Source organism: Zonotrichia albicollis, chromosome 28 (genome assembly GCF_047830755.1).
Source record: "Zonotrichia albicollis isolate bZonAlb1 chromosome 28, bZonAlb1.hap1, whole genome shotgun sequence".
NCBI classification, from domain to species: Eukaryota; Metazoa; Chordata; class Aves; order Passeriformes; family Passerellidae; genus Zonotrichia; species Zonotrichia albicollis.
Window position 1 is genome coordinate 1,738,252 of NC_133846.1, and position 17,112 is coordinate 1,755,363.

Genomic DNA, 17,112 nt, shown 5'->3' on the forward strand with positions numbered 1-17,112 from the left:
ACAAGCAGGAAAGCCCTGCTGCTCCAGAGCTGACTCCATCCATATCCTCACTCTGCAGCCCCTCTCAGCCTGGGCTGGAGGGACACTCCTGCTCATGTGTCCCCACTGCTGCCAGTGTCACTGCTTCAGTGTCACTCTTGCACCACATCCCAGTGCAGAGAGCTGGGTCTCGAGTGGCAGATTCAAAGGATGCCCTGTACTTCTGGGGGGCATTGGGCCATCCAGGTGTCCTTTGTCCCTTTGTCCCTCCCCTCCTGTCCCTGCTTGGTGGCTCCCTACCCCTTCCCTGCCCCTCTCCCCGGGGTTAAAGGAGCAGCAACCACAGGCTCAGAGAGTTCTGTTGGAGCTGGTGCTGCATTCAGAGGCCTGTGGGCCAGAATAAAGCTCTGCATCCAAACCCTCCATCAGAACCAACTCCTTTCCTTCACCATCACCTCAAAGCTTCTCTGCCAGAGGGAAACCTGAGGAGCAGCCCCTGTTATGGGGGGAAGCTCCATCCCAGCACCACCTGAGCTCCTGCAGGCCTGGACTTATCCCCACGGGCCCAGTGCAGTGCAGCTCTCAGCCAGCCCAAAGTATCTGTGGGGTGAAACACCACACACCCAGCCAGCCCAAAGTGTCTGTGGGGTGAAACACCACAGTGCCACTGTTTGGTTCAGCACCAAGGGCCAGAAAAGCTCAGGCACGTTCTGTCTGGCTATATTGGTAATATATCAATACTCAACACCCTCCACCTTCCTCAGCCTCCCCAGGTGCCCTCTCAGCCTCCCTGGAGAGCCCACACTGAGGGCAGAGCCCATACCTGCCCATAGGCCAGCACAGTGGCATTGTAGCCCTCGAAGCAGCCCTCGATGAGCTTGCCCATGCACGTGGTGTAGATCCTCTCCTGCCATGTGTCCAGGTCAAAGACAAAGTCATAGGTGAAGGCCTTGTCCTTGCCCAGCAGCACCTGGGGCTCACCAGGTGTCACTGAGGTACAGATGTGACATCCCTCTATCTTCTCTTTGGGCAGCTGAGGGCGGATCCTGTGGGAAGAGAAGCAGGGTGAGGGCAGCACAGGCTTGGGGGACACCAGCATGGCCCTGAGGATGAGAGCACAGCCCATCCTGTGAGACATGTCCCAGAGTGCCTAGTCCAGCACAACCAAAGGAAAAAGACTGCTCCTCACTGCTCTGCACTGCTGCAGCCTCACCTGGAGTGCTGGATGCAGTTTGGGGCACCATAGTCTAAGAAGGACAGAAAGGTACCAGGGAGTGTCCAGAGTGGGGCATAAACAGGGTGAAGGGACTTGAGGAACCATAGGTGAAGCAGTTGAGGTCACTTGGCTTGTTCAGACTGGACAAAAGCAGCCTGAGGTCAGACCTATTGAGGTCTGCAGCTTCCTCACACGGAGCAGCTCAGATCTCTGCTCTCTGTGACAGTGACAGGACCCAATGCAAAGCTGGAGCTGTACAAGGGCTGGGTATTAGGAAAAGGTTCTCCCCCCAGAGGTGCTGGCATGGCCCTGAGGCTGCCAGAGCTCCAGGAGTGTTAGGACAATGTTGTCAGGCACAGAGTGGGATTGCCAGGGTGTCCTGCACAGGACCAGGAGCTGGAGCCATGAACCCTGTGGGTCCCTTCCAGCTCAGGACATCCTACAACCCCCGCTGGAAATGTGGCTCATGCAGGCAGGGGACCGACAATAGAGAGCATACAGGGCAGGGGATGCTTCAGCTCCTGCAGCCAGCCATTACCCTGACCTGTTTGCAGCTGAGAACAGGGGGTGACACATCCCAGAAACACCACCAGGCACCTCCAGGAGGTGACACATCCCAAAAACACCACCAGACATCTCCAAGAATGGGTGACAGGCAGGGCTGGGCACACAGAGCCTGCACCCAGAACTGCCCCCAGCCCCTCACAGCTGCACTGGCTCATCCTCCCCACTGCCCCTGGCAGGGCTGGGCACAGACAGGGGCTGTGGCACCGGATCAGCCCCAGCCTGGCAGAGTTAGGGCAGCCAGGCCAGCACAGCCCCGCTCAGTCTGACACAGACACAGCAAACCACAGCTACAAAGGCTTGAAATGCAAAATGCAAAACCTCAACAAGACAAGACAGTCCTCACCGTTTGAAGCTAAGCACCACCCAGCCCAAAAGCTGTCCCCAGCCTTGGACTTGCAGATGGGACTGGGACAGGCGAGGCTGAGCTGGCTCCTGGCTCGGGCAGAGCCTGACCCACCCATCCCATCCCACCCAGTGCACCCAACCCCTGCCTGGGAATGTGGGAGCAGAGCTGGACCTGCACAGACACTGCCCCTGTGCAGGACTCACAGACACTGCTGCCCCTCTGCAGGACTCGCAGACACTCTGCCCCTCCGCAGGGCTGCCCAGCTCTGCCCGTGCTGATGCACCGGCTGCAGGAAGCTGGGGGCTCCCAGGGGACTCATGGAAAAGGAGTTTGGAGCCAAAGCCGTGCAGATAGCTCTCATTAGTGCTAATGAGTGCTCAGCTCCAGTCCCCGGGTGCTCCATAAACTCAGCTATTAATTCCTTCAAACCACATCCCTGGCAGCCACATCCAGACCTGAGCAGCCACAGTGTGCACTGGGACTCAGAATCAGGAATCTCCTGGGCTGGCCAGGATCATCCAATCCAACCCTGCCCTGCATGGACACCCCAACAATCCCACCCTGGGCATCCCTGGCAGCGCTGCCCAAACACTCCTGGAGCTCTGGCAGCCTCGGGGCTGTGCCCATTCCCTGGGGAGCCTGGGCAGTGCCAGCACCCTCTGGGGGAAGAGCCTTCCCTGATACCCAGTCTGACCCTGCTGTGGCACAGCTTTGTGCATCACTGTATGATCTTCACCCACCCAGGAGGGCCCTGAGCTGTTTTTGGGGGTACAGGGTGTCCCTGGCAGGGCAGGCAGTGCCAGCACCCTCTGGGGGAAGAATCCTTCCTGATATCCAACCTGATCCTGCCCTGACACAGCTTCATGCATGAGTTTCTGATCCTCACCCACCCAGGAGGGTCCTGGGCTGTGTTTGGGGGTACAGGCAGTGCCCAGCACCCTCTGGGGGAAGAATCTTTCTTGATATCCAGCCCGATCCTGCCCTGGCAGAACTTTGTGCATGAGTTTCTGATCCTCACCCACCTAGGAAGGCCCTGGGCTGTTTTGGGGGTACTGGGTGCCCTTGGCAGGGCAGACAGTGCCCAGCACCCTCTGGGGAAGAACCTTTCCTGATATCCAACCTAACCCTCCCCTAGCAGAGCTTTGTGCATGAGTTTCTGATCCTCACCCACCCACGAGCAAGGCCCAGGAGGGCCCTGGGCTGTGTTTGGGGGGTACGGGGGTCCCTGGCAGGGCAGGCAGTGCCAGCCTCGGGGAAGTTCTTCCTTTGGGAAGAAGAACCTTTCCCTGATATTCAACCCAAACCTGCCCTGGCCCAGCTTCATGTACAAGTGTCTGATCCTCACCCAGCCAGTAGCAAGGCCCAGGAGGGCTCTGGGCTGTGTTTGGGGGTACAGGGGTCCCTGGCAGCACCCTCTGGGGGAAGAACCTTTCCGGAGACCCAACCTAACCCTCCCCTGGCACAGCTCTGGGCAAGAGTTTCTGATCCTCACCCAACCCAGTAGCAAGGCCCAGGAGGGCCCTGGTCTGTTTTTGGGGCACAGGCAGTGCCCAGCACCCTGCACCCCTCACCCCACACAGCAGCAGACACATGGGAACTGCTCTGTGCCTCTGTGGATATATTTAGCTCAGCAGCCACAATAAAAAGCAGCTTCTGATGTGCTCAGTCCCAGACTCATTCCTGTCGCCTTCCCAGGGTTCCACCCTCCTCCAGAAAGAATTATCCCTGACTTTAATTACTTTTGGAGCAAGATGATGTGCTTCCCTCATCCCCGCCCTAGACATGAACAGCTGCCCCAGGGGATGGGCAGAGGAACCAACTGGAGCCACAACACATTTGGGAATTTTCTTCCCTCTCAGGAAAAACGAGAGCAGGTTTTCAGCAGAACATTTCTTTGTCTCTCCACTCCTCCCAGGGGGTTTAAATACCTGCAAGGGGGGTTTGGACCAGCATGAGCAGCAGTGCTAGAGGGGTGCGCACACATGAATTTTCCATAGGGCATTGAGGAACCCACTTTGAGCCTGGCCATGCTGGGCAGTTCCAGTGCCAACAGACCAACACCAACATCTGCCCCATTCCCCAAACCTCACTGTCCAGGCAGTTCCAAGCACCCCAGAGACCCATCCCTCACCTTGGCTCTCCCCAGGACCTGTGGGGCTGGGGAGGGCCCACGGGCCAGTCCCCAGTGTGCTCCCCTGTTGGGGAAGATGAAAGAGGAAAGCCTTATAAATATGATTGACTGGCAAAAGATTTTGAGAATATGGAAACTATAAGTGAGATTGAAATGAAAGCAAGCTTTGAGATCCCTCAGTTACTGAACAACTGGAAAACAATGGTGTGCCCAGCTGAAGGTGATCCCCTTTTGATGGAACAACACCCTCTGCTTGCAGACAGGCCCAAGGCTCAGAGCAGATCCTACAGCTTGGCAGAAGGGCCCAAAGAGGAGTTTTTAGGGTTTAGAATGTGGTAATGTAATGATGTGGTAATGCAATGATTCTTATAGGCTGTATGTAAATGCTATAGGACTTGTACTAGATTGGTTATTGAGAATCAGAATATTCAACAGAGAAGAAGACTTAGGGTATTGTAACGGGAACCTCATTGTCTTAAGTCTTATTCTTACCTCTTGTCTCTTACCTCTTGCCTTTTACTCTCTTACCCTTTTACTCTCTCACCCTCTCATCCTCTCTGCCCCTCTCCTCTCTCAGTCCTGCTCCAGCTGTGGCTGGCAGCTCCCAGCAGGGCCCTGCACCCAGGCCCTTTGCAATAACCCACAAGTTCCCAGCTCTGGCTGCAGAGATCTCTCATCTCCATCCTCACCAGGCTAACCCCCATCAATCCCACAAAGGAGAAATCCAGCAGGACCAGGAGCATACCAAGCCCTCAGCTCCCTGCCCTGATGGTGACAAGGAACAGAGAGCCAGGCCAGAGCTGCACAGTCCCAGCCAAACGCTCCTGCCAATAAAACCTTCCCAGGCAGGCAGGGCAGCAGGCAGGAGGTGGAAGGACGGATGGACAGACACCCAGAGGGGCAGGCAGGGGTGCAGAACACCCCTCCACAGCCGGCAGCTCCCGCTGGGTGATGACAGGCTCCCAGCAGGAGCCTGATCCAGCAGCAGCATCCAAAGGCACCAGCACGAGCCAGGCAGGGACACACACAAAGGGGAGCCCGGCTGGAGCGTCCCCAGTGCTGTCCCTGCCCTCCCTGCCAGGCTGGCAGGCTCTGAAAGCTCTGTCTCCATGGCAGGGCTGCCATGGGCACCGAGCATCTGCAAGGAGGAGGGACAGGATCCTGCTACTGAGGGGCAGAGCTGAGGCACAGCAGCTCAGACAGGCACAAAGGGGGAGCTGTTCTGCACTGCTGCCCCGTGCCAGCCTAGGGGAGCTGTTCTGCACTGCTGCCCTGTGCCAGGCTTGCTGAGGGTGCAGGAGCTGTTCTGCACTGCTGCCCTGTGCCAGCCTTGGGGAGCTGTTCTGCACTGCTGCCCCGTGCCAGCCTAGGGGAGCTGTTCTGCATTGCTGCCCTGTGCCAGCCCTTATGGGCGCTGGAGCTGTTCTGCACTGCTGCCCTGTGCCCAGCCCTGTGCCAGCCTTGGGGGGTGCAGGAGGGGCTGGGGGCCAAGTGCCAGGTGGGCACTGAGAGGCAGCTCCACAGGCAGGGTCAGCCTGGAGGTCTCTAATCCCTCCTGGCAGGGATGTCCCCATTCCAGCATCTCAAGCCCTGCAAGAGGCACAGGGATGGGGTCAGCTGGGCACTGCCAGTATCCCCAGTGAAGGCACACACACCATGGCAGCCCCAGCACTCTCAAGGGAGGCTGTCTCCTTGCATGGGAAAGCACAGCCTGGCTGACGTGGATTGCTGGGTTCATGTCCTCCTCACCCAGCTGTCTCAGCTTCCTGTCTCCCAGCCCAGCACCACAACAGCCCCAAGGGGCTCAGAGCATCCTTTGGCCCCCAGCACTTTGCCAAAGCCAGCAGCACACTCCACAGCCCTCCAGCACAGAGCCAGAGCTGTGAGAGCCCCACCCTGCCCCACCAAAGTGCCCGTGGGCACACAGCAGCCACACCACCCTGCTGGGACACAGCTGGGACCCAGATCCATCACTCAGCATCACCCATGTCACACAGGGGTGCTCCACCTCCCAGCAGCCTGAGCACACACACCCTACAGCATTTCCCAGCGCTGTCAGGGGGCTGTAGGGCAGCTGCTCACAGATTTGGGGATCACAAAGAGCTCCTGTCCCTGCAAGACCTCTCTGCTGGCTGCCTGCTGACCCTACAAAGAGCTGTTCCTCTTCCCTCCCAGGGAGGCTGCCCAGCCAGGAAGGGCTGGCTGCCCAGGGAGCAGAGCCAGAGAGCTGGAGAGTGATGGCTGGAAGAGCTCCATGGGATTTTCCCTGTTTGTGCCAGGTCCCAGAAGCTCACAGCCACCACCTCTTGTCCACCTTGTCAGCAGAGGGGCAAGGCTGCCCACAGCACTGCTGCTGAGGCACTGCCCCTCACCCAGGCACAGCCTCTGTGGGCTGGCAGAGCTGGGGCTGGCAGAGCCCACCAGGGGCACAGCCCAGCCCTGTGAGCCTGTCAGGACAGGTGGGCTGGGCAAGCCCAGACAGCACCTGGCTCCTCTCCTCATGCTGCCTGCACTCATTCTGCTCCTGCCAGTGTTCCCACACCCCCTGTGCTTGCCCTGCTCCTCTCCTCATGCTGCCTGCACTCATTCTGCTCCTGCCAGTGTTCCCACACCCGCTGTGCTCACCCCACACCCCTGCATTCACCCCATTTCCCCTCCCCACACGACCCTGCATTCACCCCACTGCCATCCCCACACCCCTGTGCTTGCCCTGCTCCCATCCCCACTCCCCCCATGGCCCCAGCTCTGCTCCCAGGGCCACCAGCTCCATCAGAGCTGCAGGAGCAGCTGCCCAGCAGCCCAGCCCTGCTGTCCCCTCTGCTCCCCAGCTTCACCCTCCTCTGCCCCAAGCTGTGCTGCTGCCCTGTGATCCCACCAAGGCAGCCAGGAGGAGCAGCTCTCTCATCCCCCAGTACATTCCATGGCTCAAGGACAGCCCAGGCACCACAGAGCCAGCACCATCCACCCAGCTGTGTGGGGCTCTCAGCTTGGCCAAGCAGCTCCCCATGGCAGGATCACAACAAAGTGCTCCAGGTTTTCCGACACCTCAAGCATGGATGGGGCTGCCCACCCTCCTCAGTGGCTGCCCAGGCTCAGATCCCATAGGAGAATCTTCCCCCTCCCTGGGAAAGGATGTCCCAGCCCCATCCTGCCTGAGCATGGGGACCAGGGAGAGGGCTGGCTGCCAAGGGCTGCCTCTCTGCTCCCAGGTTATATTGGACACAAACCAAGACAAAGTTCAGCATTTAATTACCACGGCAGGGAAGTGGCTTAGCAATCAGAGAAAATTGAATCAGGCTCCCTGGAGACTGCCAGGTCTGGTCAGCAAACAGTCCAATTAAGAGATATAGCCAGGCACCTCCCAGAGCAGGGAGCACAGCACAGAGCCCCCCGTGCCACTGTGCCCTGACAAACCCTGCCAAGGCAGGGTGCCACAGCCAGCACAGCTGGAACAGCACTGGGCCCAAACAAAGCTCCTGGACACCCCACAGAGCTGGGGTGCACCCAGAGCCCCACTGGGCACAGCCCAAAGGGGGACATGCCTCTACATTATCCCCCAAGGAACCCCACAAGAACACCCCCCAGCCTGCTCCTGTGCAGGGCAAGCTGCCTCACACCCCACAGCCCCCTGGGCTCCCCCTAATCCACCACTCCAGACTTTCCCAGGCTTAGAGAAACCTTTAAATCAGGCCGTGGCAGGCACCATGTGCTGCTCATTAGCTCTGGCAGGAGCACGGGGCTGTGAGCTGCACCATCTGCTCTGTGCTGGGACCATGGCAGGCTGAGGGACAGCATGGGACAGCAGCAGGGACACCCAGCCTGTGGCAGGGATCAGCAGGGACACCCAGCCCATGGCAGGGATCAGCAGGGACACCCAGCCCATGGCAGGGACACCCAGCCCATGGCAGGGACCAGCAGGAACACCCAGCCCATGGCAGGGACACCCAGCCCATGGCAGGGATCAGCAGGGACACCCAGCCCATGGCAGGGACACCCAGCCCATGGCAGGGATCAGCAGGGACATCCAGCCCATGGCAGGGACACCCAGCCCATGGCAGGGACCAGCAGGGACACCCAGCCCATGGGAGGGACACCCAGCCTATGGCAGGGACACCCAGCCCATGGCAGGGACCAGCAGGGACACCCAGCCCGTGGGAGGGACACCCAGCCCATGGGAGGGACACCCAGCCCATGGGAGGGACCAGCAGGGACACCCAGCCCGTGGCAGGGACAACCAGCAGGGCCCAGGGGATGCAGGGGAGAGGGGACCAGATCCAACCCACTTTGGAGTCTCCCTGCGTTCCAGCTTCACCCCATAAGTGCCTCAGGCCAGCCTGGGATCAGCACGAGGATGTCTGCACACAACAGAGCCAGCAGTTTAGTGCAGTGTTTCCCACCAAACCCCAGTGGGTGGGAAACACAGTGTGACAGCACATAGGATGTGACACACGCCCCAGCAGGGCCCCAGCTCCCCTCCAGCCATGCAGAACAGCCCCAAACCATCCTCAGCAGCAGTATGGCAATGAACGGGGAGTTAAAGGAAACCATCACTCACAACAGACCCTGACAGGCCATCAGCCTGACCGGCAAAGCACAGCAACCCCCAGGTCTGATGGGAACAGAGGGACACCCCTTCCCTAACCCTAAGCCAGCTCTGCACCCCAGCACTGAGCCTCCCCAATCCCACCCACAGGATCTGTCCCTTTCCCAGGAGCCCCTGAAGGGTCCCCATGTCCCAGTTCAGCCCAGCACCACTGTGGTGTGCCCATGCTGGAGATAAGGCTGACCTAGAGCCAGGGCTGGCACCTCCCAGGGCACCCAGTGCCACTGGGGAAACAACAGCCTGACCTGGGCAGGAGATTCTAAAGCCCTGGAGCCCAGCAGGAACACCAGAGCAAAACTGCACACAAGACATGGGAGCAGGTGGTAAAAAAGAACTGCCTCTCAAGCCCCTCCCCAGAATACAAATAAAGGGATATAAATAACTAAATAAATAAATATCAATAAATAAATGAATATGGATAATATATATCATATTATATTATATTATATTATATTATATTATATTATATTATATTATATTATATTATATTATATTATATTATATTATATTATATTATATCTATTCTATATATAATATATTATATATAATTTGATTAATATACACCATTGATATAAAATAGAAATAAATTCATAGCATAAATATAAATAAATTTATACAATAAATATAAATAATACATATAATTATATATAGAATGAAAATATATATATCATTTATAGAAATAAATAACATAAATAAATAAAAATAAATAGAAATAAATACATGCCAAGCCCTTGGCCAGCAGGACAGGGGATGCTCTGAAGTACCCAGGAGTAAACCCAGCCCCTCACCTGGGCAAGGAACAGAGAACATTTTGACCCAATGCCTCCTTCAGGTAGGTGCACCCTGAAAAAATGGATGAGCAGAGACCACAGCACCATGGACCAGCTGGGTTGTGCTTTCCAGCCATGCAACACTGGGCCAGGGAACTCAGTGCTTGAAGGCATGGGGAAGAGGAGGAGCAGGAGTTCAGCTCCCTGCCAGCATCCCAGAGCAAAGCAGGGATGGGAACATCTCCCTGCCAAAGCTGGGCATGGCCAGCGGGCAGGGAGGTGCCCACAGCCCCAGGGGGCACAGACTGGGGAGCTTGGCACCAGGCTCCACCACAGCAAGCTGTGACAAGAAATCTTCCCCACCCATGTCAGGCTCCAAGGAGCTGCAGGGCAGGGAAAGGGAATCCCTCAGTGCTGGGGCTCAGCTCTGAGCTCCCCCCTGGCAATGGGGGCAGTGACTGAGTGGCATCCACATGGAGAGAGCAGAGGGGCAGATCCCGAGCAAGAGGAGGCACCTGCACCCACAAAGCACACACCAGGGCTGCCTCCTGCTCTGCCCAGAGAGGGAAGGGGTGCCAGGCAGGTGCCAGGCACTGTCCCTTCCACCAGGCCACAGTAAAACACATCAGCAGCTGCCCAGGGTGCAGAGGAAGCCCCTGCAGACTGATCTCCTGCAGCAGACCCCAGCAGCAGCTGTCCTCACAATCCAGCACATCCCAAACCCGGCTGTTTAACCAGTGGCATCACCCTCACAATCCAGCACATCCCAAGCCTGGCTGTTTAACCAGTGCCATCGGGTGTTTTGACAGCCTCCAGCAGGAACCAGCCCTGTGGGACCACCAGGGCCACCCCCGGCCCCAGCAGGAGCAGCAGCACAGCACTGGCCAGGCCTGGCTCTGTGATTCACAGAGGCCTCACAGAGGATATCGCCTTCCCTCCCGGGGGGCCAGGGCCATGTTTCTGACAGCTTTGTTTGGGGCTTCATCCGCAATTTTCTCCTGCCTCCAATTTCAGTGCTGAGGCAGCAGCTGGCCCCGTCCTCGGGCTGATCCTTGGGAGGCCCTGGGCTCTGCTGAGGCTGCAGGGTGCTCAGCTGACTCCCCTGCCAGGGGTGCTGTGTGCGGGCCCCAAACCCTGCCCCAGCTGCTTTCTGTGGGCGCTGGCACATCCGGGGGTGCAGCCCTGCTCCCCCCTCACACATCTTCATCCATTTCTGAACATTTCCGCTGTAAATCCGATTGAGAGCCTGGCTGAAGGCAGGCACAGAGCCCACACCTGGGCTCAGCACCCCTAGAGCCCAGGGTGCTCACCAAAAGCTCCCTCCAGGCTGGGGAGCCGCTGTCCCCCTGCTCTGGGGACAAACACACAGCCCTGAGTCACAGCAGGCTGCAAAACCCAAAGTGAAAGCAGAGCAGCAGCGTGTTTGGGTGGCTTCACCCAGCAGCAAAACACCCACAGGATGGGGCAGGGCCCTCTGCCATGGCTGAGCTGCCCTCAGCAGATGCAAAAGGGGTGGAGAGGAAGGGGCTGGGGTGCCCACAGCAGTGGTTTGCCAGACCAGCACCCCGAGGACAGAGCACCCTTCTGAAATCCTTCCCTCCGTAGATCAAGGATCCCCTGACCCTGTAGATGGCAGATAGAGCACCTCAGGGCTGTGCCCACCACCCTGACAATAAAACAGGCTTCCGGAATCTTTCCCTGAGGGGATCAGGGCTGTCCCTGACCCTGCCAATGGCAGACAGAGCACCCCAGGGCTGTGCCCAGCACCCTGAGGACAGAGCAGGCTCCTGGGATCTTTCCCTCGTGGATCAGGGCTGCCCTGACCCTGTAGATGGCAGACAGAGCACCCCAGGGCTGTGCCCAGCACCACGATGGGCTGCTCCCCTCCCCCCTTCCCCTCCCCCTCCAGGAGACAGTCACATCCCGTGCCTTGGGGTGGAATTGATTGCCTTATCTCTCCCTGCACGCCTCTAACAGCTGAGCAAAGCCAGGCCAACACCAGCCAGAGCTGGCAGGAGCCAGGGCCCCCCAGACCACACCAGAGGGCTCCAAGGCACAGCAGCAGCAGCAGAGAGGGGATGAAGGGCTGCAGGTACCAGGGCTGCACCCTCCCTCTGCCCACTGCAGCCCCTGGACAGTGGCAGAAATTGGGTTCACACCACCTTTCTACTGGGCCCAAATCCACCCCAAAACAGCTGATGTGGAAAGGCTCCAGCTTCACTTCCTCAGTGAGTGACCCCAGCTGGCAGCAGACACTCTGGGCTCACAGAGAGCATCCCAGCAGGCAGAGAGCCCCAGCCATGGGGCACCAGAGGTGCCAGCACCCTGGCAGGGCTGGAGCCAGCTGATCCCACCAGCAGACCTCTGCCAGCTCAGCCTCTTGGCCAGAGCACCCCGAGGGTGGATGAGGATGAGGGCGGGGGGACTGAGCTGCGAGTCCCTCCCCAAAGGAGTATGAAGATGAGGGGAAGGTGACTCTGAGGAAGAGCTGGGAGTCCCTTCCTGAAGGTGTAGGAGGATGAGGGGAGGGGGACGGAGGGTGGATGAAGATGAGAGCAGGAGGACTCTGAGGAGGAGCTGAGAGTCCCTCCCTCCCTGAGTGTGTGTGATGATGAGGGGAGAGGGACTCTGAGGAGAAGCTGGGAGCCCCTCTCTGAGGGTGTATGAGGATGAGGTCAGGGGACTCTGAGAAGGAGATGAGAGTCCCTCCCCGAGGGTGTATGAGGATGAGGGGAAGGTAACCCTGAGGAAAAGGTGGGAGTCCCTCCCCGAGGCACCAGCCCCACACGGGCTCTGGTGAGGGCCACAGAGCATCACAGCGGGGCAGCTGCAAGAACAGCAGAGCACTGGAGGTTGCAGAGTTTAAATAAACTTGAAATACGACTCAACTTCCTTCCCCAATTTCACAAGCTCCGTTTCCTGCGTCTCCTCGGCAGGCCAGGCATGCTCAGTGCCATGGCAGCTCTGGCACAGGGGATGCTCTCTCTCTCAAAGCAGCCCTCAGGAGGTGCCCTGAGGGAGCAGCTCTGCCGCCAGCCAGGCCACTCAGGCCTGCAGCCAAGCAGTTTAATGGCTTGGGGGTCAATAGATGCCATCAGCCCTGCCTGACACTGCAGAACTACTGAGCTCTGCTTCCTGCAAGCAGCACAGTCACTCCCACGGCCTGGCGCCCTGTGGCTCCCGGAGCTGGCAGCACCTGGAGGGGCTGAGGGGACAGGGGCTGCTGAGGAGCACCAGGCTCAAATTCCTGCGCCAAGCCTCAAACCAAACCTCCTGGACAGGAGTGGGGAGCTGCTGCATTGCAGGCACCCATTTGAAGGTCATCTCCAAGGAGGAAGCAGCGGCTGCTGCCTGAGGAGCACTGGCCCCCAGGCCCTGCTCTGCACCACCATGGCAGGAGGCAGCTCCCTGCAGGCACTGGTACCCCAGCATGGCCTGGCTGAGGCACAGCCCGGCTCTGCCAGCTCCTCCGTGCCTCAGGAGACACAGAGACACCCTCAGAACCTGCCCCAGGAGACACCATCACACTCAGAACTCACCCCAGGAGACACCATCACACTCAGAACCTGCCCCAGGAGATACAGGGACACTGGGAATCCACACCAGGAGACACCGTCACACTCAGAACCTGCCCCAAGACACACCATCACACTCAGAACCCAACCCAGGAGACAACATCACACTCAGAACCCATTCCAGGAGACACAGGGACACTCAGAACCTGCCCCAGGAGACACAATGACACTCAGAACCTGCCCCAGGACACACATTGACACTCAGAACCCGCTCCAGGAGACACAATTACACTCAGAACCTGCCCCAGAAGACACAGGGACACTCAGAACCTGTCCCAGGAGACACAGAGACACACTCACAAGTCACACTCCAGGCTAAGGGGCAAGCAAAGCAGACCCGGCTGGCTGGGAGGGTGAGGGCCAGGACAGGATCCAGCCCTACCCTTGCACACACTGCAGCCCTGAGCTGCAGGTACAAGGTACAGGAAGAAATCAGCCCCTGGGCCAGGAGGAGCTGCTGGGCCTGCGTTTCCTCCTGCTGACAGCAGCACTGCTGCAGGTACCAGCCATTTCCCTCCCAGCACGTGGCAAGCCTAAACCAGGTCCCCACAGCTCAGCTCCCAGGCTCTTTGGAGAGCAAATGGGGCAAGGAGGGTCTCCAGGAGAAGATGGGAGCCTGTGAGCCTGACAGTGAAACACCACAGCACCTCTCCCACCTTCTCCTGCCAGACCAAGGCAATCAGCAGGAACTGGGATGCACAGATCAGTATCTCTGTTCAACTGTCCCCACCCTCCTACCCTGGGACCACAGAGATGGGTCCTGATGGCTGTGGCAGCTCCTGACATCAGCTGGATCACCCCCAGCAACACCACCATCACTTCCCAGGGTCCTTGGCCCTTCCCCAGGTCCCACCTCCCTCCCACCAGCAGCACAGACACAGAGACCCCAAAGAAAGACACAGAGACCCCAAAGAAACAGCACAGCTGGCCCATTCATGTCATTATCAAGGGACAAAAGGGGAGCTTTGATCCATGTCCTGCTGCATCCCAGAAACATTCAATCTCCTCTGTGCTCTGATGGCTGAGAGAGGTGGGATCTGGGGCAGGTTTACTTCAAGGCTTTTAGAGAATCCTGCAGCCTGGCTGCTCCACCGGCAGGGTGTCACCAGCACTGACAAAGGAAAACCTCACTCTGCTCCAAGCCTGGGGCAGGAGGGAACCCAGCCCCAGCCCCCCGGGGCTGCTGTGGCAGAAAAGGTGGGTGGGTGGTCTGCAGGGAGAGCAGCTCAGCCTCGGCACACCCAGCTGAGCATCAGAGCCACCTTCCTGCACGGCGTCACAACCTGACGGCTTTGTTTGCAGCCTCCTCGCTGCCAGCCCTGCTCCTTTGTCCTCCCGACTCACCTCCAGCAGCACATCGCGCCGTGTGCCCAGCGCTCACCAGCTGCTCTGAGCGGGATGTTGGCTCAAGGAAGGGGTGTGAGAGGGCTGGAGCTCTCCCCCCTGCCTGGATCCTCACCATGAGCGCCCCAGCCCCACCGCAATGCTGCACACCCCAGCCACCTCCCCACTGCGGTCCCCCAGCCAAGCACCAGCCAGCCCAGGACCCCAGGGCTGGAAGGGATCAGGAGAGCCCCGCAGAAAGGACTCCACAGCCGCCCTGCCGCGGGGCACCCACCCCATGGCCAGGATGCTGCTAAAAGGCACCATCTCGAGAGAAATGCAGGATGGAGACGGGAAGAGTCCGGCCAGGAGGAAATGCCCACCCCCATGGTCGGCATTAATCGGTTCCCGGGTCAGTGTCCTGGCACAGCCACTCTATCCTGGCACAGCCCCCTGCCCTGTGCAGCCACCCCAGCAGCCGCAGCAGGGGCTACCCTCACTCCTGCAGCTCCCCCATCCTTCACAGCCAAGCCTGGCCCCGACCCTCGGCCTCTCCAGAGGAGAACGGCAAAAAATCCCCTGGGGCTGCAGCCAGGGCGAGCAGGATGGAGGGCAGGGGGAGCGGGGAGGTGTCGCGGTGCACACACACACACACGCGTGCACACGCACACACAGCCCCACACCCACCGCTCTCCCTCCATCACTGCGCTGCACCAGCAGCATCTTTTGTGCTCCCGCTCCGAGCGGGCAGGGCTCGGGCAGTGCCCCCCGAGCCCCCGCAGCCGCCAGCCCGCCCTGCCCGTGCCGGCGGGGCTCAGAGCGGGGGGCCGCAAGTGTGTCCGCTGCGGGACGGACTCCCACGGGGTGCCATCCGCTCCGCCACCTCCATGGCCCGGCAGATGCGGCTGCCCGGGCCGGTCCCTTCCCCCGCGGGAGAGAGGGTCTGGTCCCGCTCCGTGGGATTGGGATCCCTTCTTTCGGCGGGGATCCTTCCTCCCGGGGGCAGAGAGCGGCACAGCCCCGCCGCCCCGCACCGGGCCGGGCATGGCGCTCACAAAGACCGGGTGACACTGGGGGGTGTCACCGTTCCCGCGGGGCTCGGCCTCGCTCGGCCCACGCCCCCCGAGCTCCGCAGCCCCCCGAGCCCCGGCGGGCTCCGAGGCCGCCTGCAGCTCCTCTGAGAGGTGCGGGGCTGCAGGCGCATTGTTTCCAGCACAAAGGACACCGCGATACCGCATCGCTTCCCACCACCCAGCGGGGGGGGCGGGCAGGGAGCCCCCACAATGCCCGGCATCCCGGTGACACCGCGGACGGCCAAAGGCACCCGCGCAGCAGCCGGGAGCTGCCCAGGCTGGGTGGCCGCCGGCTCTGCAGGTGGAGGAGCCGGGGGTCCCGGCCTCGCCCTCCGCCGGCGGTGGGGGCGGGTGGGGGGAAGGCAGCGCCGAAGCCCGGTAGGGAGAGGGGGGAGACACCCCGAAACGGTGCGGAGGGGGTGGGGAGGGGAGCGGCGGGGTCCGGCACAGACCGGCCCGGCGGGGTCTCACTGCCCCGGGCTGGGGTCGGAGCCGAGCGGGCACCCAGCACCCCCCGCCTCGCAGCCGCCGCTGCCGCGCCCGCCCCGCCTTTCGGAACCGCTGCCGGGCGCACCGAGCTCCGGGACACGCGGCCCGGCCCGCGGGAAGCGCCGATCCCGCACTCACCTCACGGCCACCTTCACGCAGCTGTCCGGGGCCGCCATGGCCCCGCACGGCACCGCGGCCGCCGCTGCCCCGGAGCATCCGCGGGGCGGGAGGGGCGGGGCCGCGGCGGGTGCGGGGCCGGGCCAGGTGCGGGGCGGGGCCGGGCCGGGACACGCCCACAGGGCCGGACAGCGAGCACGCGGAGCAGGGCGCGGGAACCCGCTCGGAGTCGGGACACGGACACACGGACACAGGGACACGGGCAGGGACACAGGGACACACGAACACACGGGGACACGGACACAGACACAGGGACACGCGGACACACGGACAGGGACACACGGGGACACGGACACAGGGACATCGGGACACACGGACAGGGACACACGAACACAGAGACACGCGGACAGGGACATAAGGACACGGACACACTCACATGGACATGCGCACACAGACAGGGGCACAGGGGCACAGGGACACATGGACGGGGCATGGACACGGGCATGGACGCAGGGACACATGGACACAGACACACTGATACGGACAGACAGGGACACACGGACACAGTCACACTGACACGGACACACAGACAGGGACACATGGACACTCAAACGGACACGTACACAGGGGCACAGGGACACACGGACAGGAACATGGACACATGGGTACACGGACACAAGGATACATGGACAGGGACACGGACACGGGCATGGACACAGGGACACACAGACACACGAGTACAGGGACGCACGGACACAGGGACTGGGAGACAGGGACACATGGACACAGACACAGGGAGACACAGGGAAACACAGGGACAGGGAGAGACGGGCACAGGGACACACGGACAGGGACACGGACACATGGGCACAGGGACACAAGGACACACAGACAGGGACACACGAACACACAGACACACGAGT

At 60.3% G+C, this 17,112-nt stretch overlaps 1 protein-coding gene across 5 annotated transcripts in view; it reads right to left on the reverse strand.

Moving 5' to 3' along the window:
• Nucleotides 1–16,369, reverse strand: part of KIF21B (kinesin family member 21B) — a 50,814-nt gene extending 34,445 nt beyond the window's left edge. For all 5 annotated transcript variants that reach the window (XR_012577153.1, XM_074528243.1, XM_074528241.1 and 2 more), the window contains exons 1-2: nucleotides 16,211–16,369; nucleotides 803–1,025 (exon numbers count right to left, since the gene is read on the reverse strand). Coding sequence is in view for 4 of the 5 variants with exons in the window: in XM_074528243.1 (XP_074384344.1) it covers nucleotides 803–1,025; nucleotides 16,211–16,248 (261 nt within the window). In the remaining variant the exon portion in view is untranslated. The remainder of the gene's footprint in view (nucleotides 1–802; nucleotides 1,026–16,210) is intronic.
• Nucleotides 16,370–17,112: the final 743 nt, after the last annotated feature.